The 13,405-nt window shown below is 36.7% G+C and overlaps 1 protein-coding gene across 2 annotated transcripts in view; it reads left to right on the forward strand.

The window, feature by feature from the left end:
• The window catches only part of NCAPG (non-SMC condensin I complex subunit G), a 47,940-nt gene that overhangs the window by 5,943 nt on the left and 28,592 nt on the right, over window positions 1-13,405 (forward strand). For both annotated transcript variants that reach the window (XM_021101058.1, XM_005666548.3), the window contains exons 3-10: window positions 82-285; window positions 1,274-1,502; window positions 3,344-3,489; window positions 3,763-3,847; window positions 5,631-5,823; window positions 6,255-6,404; window positions 12,260-12,400; window positions 12,825-12,948. In XM_021101058.1, the coding sequence (XP_020956717.1) occupies window positions 82-285; window positions 1,274-1,502; window positions 3,344-3,489; window positions 3,763-3,847; window positions 5,631-5,823; window positions 6,255-6,404; window positions 12,260-12,400; window positions 12,825-12,948 (1,272 nt within the window). The remainder of the gene's footprint in view (window positions 1-81; window positions 286-1,273; window positions 1,503-3,343; window positions 3,490-3,762; window positions 3,848-5,630; window positions 5,824-6,254; window positions 6,405-12,259; window positions 12,401-12,824; window positions 12,949-13,405) is intronic.

A 13,405-nucleotide genomic window follows, 5' to 3' on the forward strand; every position in this document is an offset into this window, starting at 1 on the left:
TTATGGCTAGTGTTTTCAGCGTCTTAGGGTAATGTGAAAAAATTCTTATCTGTGCAGTAAAGGGTTTCTTTTGTCTTTCAGATGGATGACAAAACAGATTTTCATCAGGAGTTTGTTCATTACCTTAAATATGCAATGGTAGTCTATAAACGAGAACCAGCTGTGGAGAGGATAATAGAATTTGCAGCAAAGTTTGTTACTTCATTTCACCAATCAGATATGGAAGATGATGAGGAAGAGGAAGATGGTGGCATTTTAAATTATTTGTTTACTTTTCTATTAAAGGTATATGAAAACTAGAACTTTGGGGGAATGTAGAAAATTTTACTGTTTTTAAAAGGGCAATGGGAGTTTGTATATTTAAGAGAATGAAATATCTGGTAATTGAGAAAATGAGTAAGTCTGCCTTATATAGGAACTGTTAGAACTGTCACTAAGATTAAAAGTTAAGATTTTTTTTTTTGGTCTTTTTGCCATTTCCTTGGGCTGCTCCCACAGCATATGGAGGTTCCCAGGCTAGGGGTCTAATCAGAGCTGCAGCCACCAGCCTCTGCCAGAGCCACAGCAACGCGGGATCTGAGCAGCGTCTGCGACCTACACCACAGCTCACGGCAACGCGGGATCCTTAACCCACTGAGCAGGGACCGGGATCGAACCCGCAACCTCATGGTTCCTAGTCGGATTCGTTAACCACAGCGCCGTGACGGGAACTCCCCCAGCATTGGGTTTTTAATGACTTTTTTTTTTTTGGTCTCTTTGCTATTTCCTGGGCCGCTCGGGAGGCATATGGAAGTTCCCAGGCTAGGGGTCGAATCGGAGCTGTAGCCACCGGCCCACACCATAGCCACAGTAACTCAGGATCTGAGCCACGTCTGCAACCTACACCACAGCTCACGGCAACGCCGGATCGTTAACCCACTGAGCAAGGGCAGGGACCGGGATCGAACCCGCAACCTCATGGTTCCTAGTCGGATTCGTTAACCACTGCGCCACGATGGGAACTCCTTAATGAGCATTCTAAACCAGTTCTCTCACATACATTTGTTTTAAATGAGTTATCTATTTTACAGGTAAAGTGGGAGTTCCTACAAAGAGGATTATGCTCTTGTAATTCAGCCTGTACTTCAGACTGTATTTTGAGACTTTGTATTATATAATATGTATATAGTATATACATGGATCAAGGTAGCATTATAGTTTTTCTGCAAGTAATTATTGTAATTATTTAGTAACAATGTGGCTTGGAATAAATTTTGATTTGTTTCTGTTTTAGTCTCATGAAGCAAACAGCAATGCAGTTAGATTTAGAGTGTGCCAGCTCATAAATAAGCTCTTGGGAAGTATGCCAGAAAATGCCCAGATTGATGATGATTTGTTTGATAAAATTAATGAAGCCATGCTGGTTAGATTGAAAGATAAAATTCCAAATGTAAGAATACAGGCAGTTCTTGCACTTTCACGCCTTCAGGATCCCAAAGATGATGAATGCCCTGTAGTTAATGGTACGTATAACTCCCTAAATCCTTTTTCGGTTCAATTACTGTTAAATTCTCAGCATACGAATTTTCTTAACTATGAAATGATATGGAAGAGTATAGTGTGTGTGTGTATATGTATAAGTATTTTTACCTAAGATATAAATTGGGTAAGATATGTATATACCTTATCTATATATATACACACCCACACATACCTGAGTAGCCACCATTCAACCTAAAAAAGTGGTGTATCATCAATACCTTTGAAGCCTACCTTATGTCCCACTCCAGCTTTATCACTACGTCAGAATTGATGATTATCTTGAATTTGGAGTTAATTATTCCCTTGACTTTTTGTTTAAGTAGTTAACCACATGTCTATATCTGTAAATAGTATTAAATTTTCCTTAGGATCATTTTGTGTGCTGTGTGGATCATACTATATCTTGCTGTGCTCTCAACATTATTTCTAATAATATCCTTGTTGATATATTTTACTGATTTATAACATTCTACTATATGAATATAAGACAACTTTATTATTTCTTATATTGATGGACCTTCTAGTTTCCAGGACTTTTTCTCTTAAAATACAGTGTTGTCACTGTGAACTTTGTTGGCTTCTGGTGTACCTAGGTGTGGACTTGGTGGTATTTGTACACTTATTAGATAAGATACAAGTGTTCTAAAAACCCACATCATCAATCATTATTCCCAATGACAGTGCATGAAAGTGTTCATTGGGGCATATCTTCTCCAGAGTTTGGTGTTGTCAGATTTTAAAATTTTCTGTTAATCTGATGTTTCATTTATGTCATTATGTGTCTTTTCATATATCTACCAGGCAATTGTTTCTTCTGTATAATGCCTTAATAATGTTCTGCTTATTTTTCTGCTAGTTTGTCTTATTAATTGGAGTTCTTTATATATTCTGAAAGGATATCTTTGGGTTTTATGAATTATAGGTCTTCTTGCTTTCGATGGATTGTTTCACTCAGGGATGTATTTTTGACAGAAATTTCTAATGTCAAAATTATCATTGTCTTTATGATTTGCACTTTTTTAAATTTAAGATATTGTTCTCTACCTCTGGGCTTATAAAGATAGTCATATTCCACTTTTCCACATATGTCTAGGTTTATTTTGGGCACTCTTCTATTTTTCTCTTTGTCCCTGTTACTAGTTTTATAATTTTGATGGGTGGTAGTTGGTATTTTTTCATGTTAAATGAGGAACATAACAGTGCGTAAAACATATATATTTAATAGCACATACTTGATTGTAAAGCTGGGGGAAGAGAAATAGAGGTGAATAAACATTTACAGGAAATAAAACAGGCTTGGGAATAAACACATGTCATTGTGGGTGACTTTCACATCAACAAGTAGATGCCATCATATGCGGCTTACTGGAAGGCGTGGACAACCTCTGGTGGCACATTCAGTGTGACCTCTGAGTGGGAGCAGCAGTCACTGCTTCAGAGAGAATGCCAGAGATCATGGAACCAGAAGTTATTATTTTTTTTAGGACTCACTGAAAGTCAAAATTTAAAAGCCATATCAGATTAAAATAAACTGCCTGCCATAATTTTTTTCCAAATCGTGAAGAGTAGCAAAACATAACCTTAATGATGGATTTTCCATGATCTTTAGGGCTGGCTGTTTTCAGTTTTAGCCACATGCCCAGTCCATTGACTAACTTCTCTTTAAAGGAAGTTGGCAGAAAAAAAAACTTGAGCGAAAATTAAATGTGTAAGACTAAAAAATATTAATCATTTTGAAGGTATTATTAAATATCAAAATGTGGGCTATCTTACTGAGGTTAAATTTTTATTAGTGCACTAAAATGTATTGCTCTGTTTTTAGCGTATGCTACTTTGATTGAAAATGATTCAAATCCAGAGGTTAGGCGGGCAGTGTTATCATGTATTGCACCATCAGCAAAGACTTTGCCAAAAATTGTGGGCCGCACCAAAGATGTGAAAGAGGCTGTCAGAAAACTGGCTTATCAGGTAAATAACTGATACTTTATGTGGCATATTCTTAAAAGACAAGGTATATTCTTAAAATACTTTTGAAAAATATTTGGCACATAATTTCTTCAATTGAGATTTTTATGGATGGAACATATAATTTAGGTAAAATCTTATTAATGTTACCAGATACTAATTTTTTGAGGGGGGATTCTGGGTAATTCTCTTAGGTGAAGGAGATATTACTAGTTATAAAATACATAAACCATATTGAGTTTAATGGCCATTTAAAATTGTTATTATCTCTTTAAGGTTTTAGCTGAAAAGGTTCACATGAGAGCTTTGTCCATTGCTCAGAGGGTAATGCTCCTTCAACAAGGTCTTAATGACAGATCAGGTAAGTTAGACATCTATATATATAAAACTTTAGTAGATTTTGAGGTCAGACATGAAAGGTTTAGGAGGAAGTTTCCCAAATTAGGTCAGGTAAGCCTGTCATTTCCATAGCCTGTCAAAGTTTATCTTGGTGTATTGTTTATAATACATTTTTTAAAGATCTTGGTAGCAAACTTAGAAGCAGCAAAGTTTGTTTTGATTTTTCTGTGTTTTATGTATGGAGAAACTAGAGTTCAAGGCTATGAAAATAACTTATAAGTAGGGTGGGATTTCTTTTTCAGCCCTCTCTTCCTTTAAAAAAAATGCTGTCTTATTCCCTTTGTGTATATGCTGTTATGAATGTGTTCTGTGCATCTGAAACAATTAGGAATGGTCAGACCAATAATTTCCCTAGTTTTTTCCCTTTTTCTCTGCTATAACTGGAGAACCTGCTTATAGCAATGATATGAAGAATGAACCCCCTTCTCATGGGGTTTGGAAATTGAGTTTTTCCAAATTTTCCTGTAGCAAGAAAACCTGAATTTGAAAACATTGTCAAGAGGACCAATGACTAGGATGATTTTAAAAACTAAGAATAAGGTTTTCAGTGATTAAATTCTTGTATGGTTCACTGCTGCAAATAGCAATCCTGTAATAAATAGATAAGATCAGGAGTTCCCATCATGGCTCAGCAGAAATGAATCCATGGATGGACTAGCATCCATGAGGACACAACTTCAATCTCTGGCCTCAGTGGGTTAAGGATCCGGTGTTGCCATGAGCTGTGGTGTAGATCGAAGATGCGGCTCAGATCTGGCGTTGCTGTGGCTCTGGCGTAGGCCGGCGGCTACAGCTCCGATTCGACCCCTAGCCTGGGAACTTCCATATGCCACTGGTGCAGCCCTAAAAAGATAAAAGATAAAAAAATACATAAAATCAGGCAACTAAATGAAATAATAGGTATAATATATAGACTCTGGACTAAAACCTGAAGCCCAGGGAACCCAGGGAAGAAGGAATCCAAAAATATTTTTGTAAGCTGTGTTGGGTATTTGCTTCTGACCTTTTCTGTTTTCTTTTTATTTTTATTTTTTTGTCTTTTTAAGGCTGCACCCATGGCATATGGAGGTTCCCAGGCTAGGGGTCTAATCGGAGCTGTAGCCACCAGCCTACGCCACAGCAACGCCAGATCCAAGCCGTGTCTGTGACCTGCACCACAGCTCATGGCAACACCAGATCCTTGACCCATTGAGCGAGGCCGGGGATTGAACCTGCAACCCCATGGTTCCTAGTCAGATTGATTTCCACTGCACCACGACGGGAACTCTCTGACCCTTTCCATTTTCATTTGAAAGTGAGCATCATAGTGACTTTTTGCAGTATCATTGTACTTTGTATTTTTTCTTTAGTGTGCTTTGTTTTGCCTCTTCTATTTCTATAGTAGATGTTGACTTAATGTTAACATTGATCTGATAAAAGTTAATTAAAACAGAAAATGGAGTTCCTGTTGTAGCTCAGCAGTAACAAACCCGACTAGTATCCATGAGGACACGGGTTTTGATCCCTGGTCCTGCTCAGTGGGTTATAGGGATCTGGTATTGCTGTGAGCTTGTAGGTCGCAGACACGGCTCAGATCCTGCGATGCTGTGACTGTGGCATAGGCAGGCAGTTGAACTCTGATTAGACCCCTGGCCTGGGAACTTCCATATGCTGCACAAAGACCAAAAAATCAGTTGGGGGGCAAACTATAAGAAATAAAAGCTAGAGGGAGACTCTATTCAATTATAATTCAAATGACTTAACAGATGCTGTGAAACAAGCAACACAGAAGCATCTTCTCCAAGGCTGGTTACGTTTCACTGAAGGAAATATGCTTGAGTTGCTTCATCGGTTGGATGTGGAGAATTCTTCTGAAGTGGCAGTCTCTGTTCTCAATGCCTTATTTTCAGTGACTCCTCTTAATGAACTAGCAGAAGTCTGTAAAAATAATGATGGCAGGTAGGTATTCATTATTTGAAATATGATACTGATGAATTCTTGCAGTTAAAATTAGTCCCTTTCCCATTACTTAAGACTGTATCAGTACCTATTTTATGTATGTTATGTACACCTATTTTGTTTTCTTTGGTGGATTTTTTTTCCTCCTGTATAAGAACTCACTACTTTATTATAGACTACTTTAGCTGCATTTTATGTTGTCGTTACTTTGATTTTTGCATTAGCCTACCTCCATTGTATGTTTGCTCATTTGATTCTTTTTTCTGTCTAAATATTTTCATTCTTTTTTGTGTGGATAAGTTAATGACTGAAGTTAAAAGGATGGTGTATAAACTTTATAAATCGAGTCTGCTTCTTGTTCCCATTTTTTACACTCAGTTCAAATTTCTATTGCATATTAAGGTATTTTTTATTTTCTCTTTTAAATGAAGGAAATTGATTCCAGTGGAAACATTAACTCCTGAAATTGCTTTGTATTGGCGTGTCCTTTGTGAATATTTGAAATCAAAAGGAGATGAAGGTGAAGAAGTTTTAGAGCAGATTTTGCCAGAGCCTGTAGTATATGCAGAGTACTTACTGAGGTAAAAGTTTTTCCTTGTATTTGGACTGTACTTGTGTTATTATTGTGTGTGTCAGCTTCCTTAGCCCCCTCCCTCAAAGCCGTGGTTGATTGAGAATAAGTGAAAAAAAAATTTTTTTTTCCCTTGGTTAGGCAAGGGTAAATAGGTTTACACATTGAGTTTTTCTGAAGAATATTCTGTGCCAGTCTGTACACTGAAAGACCATAATCAGTATATTTGGTGCATTTTTAAAAAAACTGCTGTGATTATGAAAAAGATGTGATTATGAACATTTCTCTGTAAAGTTAATGATGATGGTGTGTTGCTCTTTGAAATTGGTTGAGAATTTTTTGTAAGAGCCAAATACTAAATATTTAGGTGTCGGTGGGCCACACTGTCTGTTACAATGACTTAACTGCTATGGTGGTGCAAAGCAGCTAAAGTATGTAATGAATAACTGGGACTTTTATAAGAAAACGTTCACTAAAATTTACAGACATTAAATTTGAACTTCATATAATTTTCACTATATATATATTTTTATGTGCATATTTTAAGTACCATTTCTTTTTACATCTTTATGTAAAGATCATAGCTTGCAGGCCGTACAAAAACGAGCAGCAGGCTGGATTTTGTGCATGGGCCATAGTTTTCCAACTATGGAAACCTCTGTGGCAAGTTTTAGTATTAATTGAAGCTTACTATTTGGCTGTTTGTTTTTTAAAACGTTTTCTTAAAATATCTTTTAAATTATATGAATGACTTTAACTTCTACTTCACTTAACATTATACAAGTAAAATATGAATGCATTCTTGTCAAAATTCGAATACAGAAGTATATAGAAGAAAAACGTGGTATTTCCTATGTTATCTCATTTCTCAATCCCTCTGATCTCCTTAAAGTTAACAATTTAACAGTTTGGGGTGTACATTTTCAGACCTCCTCTACGTTTACATACACATATTAAGTGCATAATTTTTAAAATATAGCACACATTTTTTTTCAACTATTGATAACTGAGGTCCTTATGTGACAGAAATCTATCACAATCTTTTTTTTTTTGCTTTTGTTTTTGTTTTTCAGGGCCACACTTGCAGCATATGGGAGTTCCCAGGCTAAAGGTCACATCGACCTACAGCTGCCAGCCTATGCCACAGTTACAGCAACGCCAGATCCAAGCTATGTCTGCAACCTACACCACATCTCACCAGCAATGCTGGATGCCCAACCCACTAAGCAAGGGCAGGTATCAAACCTGCATCCTCATGGGTACTAGTCAGATGGGAACTCCCCAAATCTGTTACAGTCTTAACAATAACATATCACTTCATAGGATAGCAATAACATTTAATTTACTCTGCTGTTAATGGACATTTAGGATGTTTTCTGTTTTCACTGGTAAATGTGTGTTAAACTTTACATTCTTGTGTACATTTGGGATTTTATAGGGTTGATTCTCAGAAGTGGAATTGCTAGGCTAAAAGTCATATTTTTTTAGTAGATATTGGTGTGTAGATTTTTAACTTGATGATTTTGATACATTTTTTTCAATGAATTATATTTATAGTTGTACAATGGTCACCACAACCTAATTTTAGAACACTTTCATGGCAAATCCGCAGTCCATCCCTCTCCCCCAACCTGTCCACTTTGGTAACCATAAGTTTTTCAAAGTGTGTGTCTGTTTCTGTTCTGCACATAGTTCAATTTGTATCCTTTTTTAGATTCCACATAAAAGTGATAGCATATGATGTTTGTCTCACTGTCTAACTTCACTTAGCCTGATAGTTTCTAGGTCCATCCATGTTGCGCAGATGCCATCATTTCATTCTTTTTCATGGCCGAGTAATTTTCCATTGCATTTGTGTATGACATCTTTATCCATTCCTCTGTCAATGGACATTTAGGTTGCCTCCATGTCTTGGCTATACTATATAGTGCTGCAGTTGAACATTGGGGTACATGTATCTTGTTGAGTCATGGCTTTCTCTAGATAGATGCCCAGGAGTGGGATTGCTGGTTATACGGTAATTCTGTTTTTAGTTTTTTGAGGAATCTCCATACTGTTTTCCATAGTGGTTGCACCAATTTACATTTCCACCAACAGTGTAAGAGGGTTCCCTTTTCTCCACACCCTCTACAGCATTTATTGTTTGTAGACTTTTTGTTGCTAATCATTCTGTCTGGTTTAAAGTGGTGCCTCATAGTTTTGATTTGCTATAATAATGTGATGTTGAACATCTTTTCATGTATTTTTTAGCCATCTGTATGTCTTTGCAGAGTGTCCGTTTAGCTCTTTTGCTCATTTTTTGATGGGGTGGTTTGCTTTTTGGTGTGGAGCTGCAAAAGGTGTTTATATATTTTGGAGATTAATCCATTGTCAGTCATTCATTTGCAAATATTTTCTCCCATTCTGTGGGCTGTCTTTTCGTTTTGTTGGATTTCCTTTGCTGTGCAAAAACTTTTAAGTTTAATTAGGTCCCATTTGTTTGTTTTTATTTTTATTGTTATTACTCTAGGAGGTGGATCTGAGAAGATATTGCTGCTATTTTATGTCAGAGAGTGTTTGGCTTGTGTTTTAAGAGTTTTATGGTATTTAGGTCTTTTAATCCATTTTGAGTTTATTTTTTGTGTATGGTGTTAGTATTCTAAGCTTCTTTCATATAATATGAATTATGGGCCTGAATTTGCTTTTATGAAAGAGTATTGTGCTTTTGCTTATAATGGCTCCACATATGAGTTAGGGAGCAAAGCTAAAAATGTCTTCGAATTTTGTACGAAAACATTGAATCCAGGATAAATATCTTAAATGTAAGCCAATATAGAGATTTAGAACTTGTACTCATAGTAACATGATGAAAAACAGATGTGAATCTACTAAAAGTTTTAATGGTAATTATTTCAGGCTTTAATATTTGGTTGGAATATTCATTATAATGCTATTTGGGCCATGTTGAAATGTTTCCAAAAGGAATGAATTTAATGCAATGCCTAATAATACATATTTATATAAATGTAATAAATGCTCATGTAAGATTGAGAAACTACAAGAAAATATGAGGGAATGTTAAATAACAGGAAGAGCATCTCCTCAAAGATTGTTTCACAGATTGATTACATGTCGCTCTTCAGTAACTAAGAATTAAAGAGCTTGGTTTCTCTGGCTTTAAGGAGGGATTCTTGTATTTCCTTTGTCTCTTTATCTGTGAGTTTTGAAACTTGAATCACTTTTTCCCACTTAGAAAAAGGAAAATTTTAAAGATCTTTTTTTTTTTTTTTTTTTTTTTTTTTTTTTTTGTCTTTTTGTCCTTTGTTGTTGTTGTTGCTATTTCTTGGGCCGCTCCCTCGGCATATGGAGGTTCCCAGGCTAGGGGTCGAATCGGAGCTGTAGCCACTGGCCTACGCCAGAGCCACAGCAACGTGGGATCCGAGCCGCGTCTGCAACCTACACCACAGCTCACAGCAACGCGGGATCGTTAACCCACTGAGCAAGGGCAGGGACCGAACCCGCAACCTCATGGTTCCTAGTCGGATTCGTTAACCACTGCGCCACGACGGGAACTCCAAGATCATATTTTATTATTGAAAGGATACTTGGTTGTTTCTTTTTGGAGCAATGTCACTAGATAGGCTTAGCTTTTTCAGGTACAGAAGCAAAATTAAATGGAAAAATTGCTTCTTGGTAATGTCAAATACATTTTCAGGCATTTTTGTAGCAGGAAGAATTAGTGATTCATTTCTGATATGAAACAATTTCCTGTTAATTGAGCTGTTTACATTCAGAGAAATTGGGGGTGTTAAATGAGACATGAAATTTGAGTGGAAAAAAGGGGACACCAATACAGTTTCTGGAAAGCTACCTTAAATATAGTTCTTGGAGAGAGATTTGAAAAGAGACTTTCTTTGCAGTTCCCTGGTGGCTCAGTGGATTAAGGATCCAGGCCATTGCCACTACTGTGGCATAGGTTTGATCCCTGTCGTGGAAATTCTGCATGCCATGGGTGCCATGTCTGAAAGATTTTCCTGGGTGGTCTCTGCACTATGACTGTCTTTTAAAATGGTTGCAAAGAGATTATTTTCATGGTAATTATAATCGATGGGTCCATTTTAAATTGTCTTTATGCAGTTCAGGATTTGTAATCTATTAAAATGAGTAACTCTTTGAATTTGTTTTAAAAAAAAAAAAATACCCTCAGTCTTGATGCTATGTGTTGTGCTAAAGCTTGGGTTTTTGATAATTATCAATTTTGTAGCTTTCATTTAGTTTCCTGAATCTCAAGGGTGGCTAATGTCCTCCAAGGTCCTAATATCATGGCCAGAGATTGATGAGCTTTTATTTACTCCTGGCTGTGATTTTATAAGTCAGTTTGTTTATTCATCATACGTAATTCTACAGTGTCTGTAACTTGATTTTTTTAACAATTTAAAGACATTTTTCATTAGGATTATCATTTCATATACTTCTTACAACTTAAAGGGCACCTAGTTGTATAAGTTTTAAACTCTTAATTCTGCTTTTAAACAGTTTGTTCCACACAAAAAAGACCTTCTGGCAGGCTTTTGAAAGTTATCTGGGTGAAGGTTGTAAAAGGCTTTAATTTGGGCAGTGGTAGTAAAAATAAAGGGATAGTTGGTGGTGCTTGTTTGTGGACCTGTACTAAAATAAGTACAATGCTTAGGGCCCCTAAGCAAGGCTAATAGAAATTCTTGAAGCTTTCTATTTTCTGAATTCCACAGCAACATGGGATCTGAGCTGCATCTGTGACCTACACTACAGCTCATGGCAGCACTGGATCCTGGACCCACAGAGTGAGGCCAGGGATCAAACCCACATCCTCATGGATGCTACTAAGGGGAATCCTATATTCTAATTTTTTTTTTTTTTTAAATGTCATTGTATTCATGGATTCTGTGTGTAATTACTATTCTTTTAAACAAAACTTGTTAATTAAGGTTAAAGAGGGAAGACAAGCTCTTTCTGCATAATTGGATTTCTGGAGAAAGGATTTAGAACTCTATAATTCAGAATACTGGTGACATTGGAATAATCCTTTTTTTTTTTTTTTTGGTCTTTTGTCCATTTTAAGGCCGCACCCGCGTGGCATATGGAGTTTCCCAGGCTAGGGGTCGAATGTGAGCTGTAGCCACCCGTCTATGCCACAGCAACACCAGATCCGAGGTGCGTCTGCGCCCTACACCACAGCTCAGGGCAACGCTGGATCCTTAACCCACTGAGCAAGGCCAGGGATCAAACCCGCAACCTCATGGTTCCTAGTCGGATTCGTTTCTGCTGCGCTACAACGGGAACTCCAGAATAATTCTCTTTTGAGCGACATAAATTAGCTTTTGATAATTTCCCATAGGACATTTGAATCTTTAATGAAAATGTTTTCCAGATTCATTTGAATCAAGTCAGTAAGTTTGAAAATTCATGGCAGTAGCATAGAATTTACTCTGTAGACCAAATTAGTATAGCATGGTACAAATATCTATGTGTTTGGACTGATATGAGCAGAAAATTATCCTTTTCTGACTTCATATTGCAGCTGTTTGGAGTTCCCGTCGTGGCGCAGTGGTTAACGAATCCGACTGGGAACCATGAGGTTGCGGGTTCGGTCCCTGCCCTTGCTCAGTGGGTTAACGGTCCGGCGTTGCTGTGAGCTGTGGTGTAGGTTGCAGACGCGGCTCGGATCCCACATTGCTATGGCTCTGGCGTAGGCTAGTGGTTACAGCTCCGATTCGACCTCTAGCCTGGAAACTTCCATATGCCGCGGGAGCGGCCCAAAGAAATAGCAAAAAGACAAAAAAAAAAAAAATTGCAGCTGTTTAATGTTTCTTAACAGATTCTACACTTTATTAATTGTGCTTGTTTTAGTTATATTCAGAGCATTCCAGTTGTTAATGATGAACAGAGAGGTGATTTTTCCTATATTGGCAATTTGATGACGAAAGAATTCATAGGTCAACAATTGATTCTAATTATCAAGTCTTTGGATACCAATGAAGAAGGAGGAAGGTATGTTTAAATGTTAACCCTTGTTCTAATTTGCTCTTAGAAAGTCTTCAGTGTTGAAATACAGTCTTGTTACAGTATGATTAAGTACATATAATCTATCTCTCTGAAGTGTTATATGAAGTTTTCTCTTTCCTCATATATATAAATAATAGTATAAAAGGGCAGGTTTTTCTTAAAAATCTGTTAGTATTACTATCCCTCCCTGTAGTAAATTAAATATAGTATAAAAGATTTGATTCACTTAGGGCATTTTGTTATTATTTCATCATGTTGATTTGTGAAAGATTATACGGTCAAATTTTTTCTAGAATGTGAATTTTTGGTCTAAAGTCTGTATATAAATTTTTGTACCTGCTGTCTGCAGAATAGGTGAAATGTGTTTCTACTGTCACATTGAAATTAAAGTAGTTCTTTTTGAATGCAGGAAACGACTGCTGGCTATTTTACAGGAGATTCTTACTGTCCCCACTACCCCAGTATCCCTAATTTCTTTTCTTGTTGAGAGACTACTTCACATCATGACAGATGATAATAAGAGAACACAGATTGTAAGTAATTTTCTTCATTGTTGATAAAGATCAAAGGTTTTGGTTGGTAGCATAGATGGTTGTCTTTTCCGTACTTTTGGCTTTTTGTCTTCAGTTGCCTTTTAGTTTTGTCTATCAAATTTTTAAGCTTCTTAATACCAAATCTCTTTCTCACACACCCACACCCACATATTTGTTTTATAAATATCTCCTTCCTTTTCTTAGCATACCTATCATTGTATTAAATCTATTTGAAATGGAGCAGGTTAGGGAAGAGGTGACATACAGGCATTGGTCGCTAGAATGTGTAAGGTTGAATTTATATCTACCTGGGTTCACATCCCCTTGGACACTTTCTGGCTTTGTGACCCTGCCCAAGTTATTTTAGAATTTTTACCTGTCTGCAAAATAAGAATAACAAGAAAACCTCTTTTATTCAATGAAATAATATAAAGAGCTTGGTAAATACAGGTAAAAA

The sequence above is a fragment of the Sus scrofa genome, chromosome 8 (assembly GCF_000003025.6).
Source record: "Sus scrofa isolate TJ Tabasco breed Duroc chromosome 8, Sscrofa11.1, whole genome shotgun sequence".
NCBI lineage: Eukaryota > Metazoa > Chordata > Mammalia > Artiodactyla > Suidae > Sus > Sus scrofa.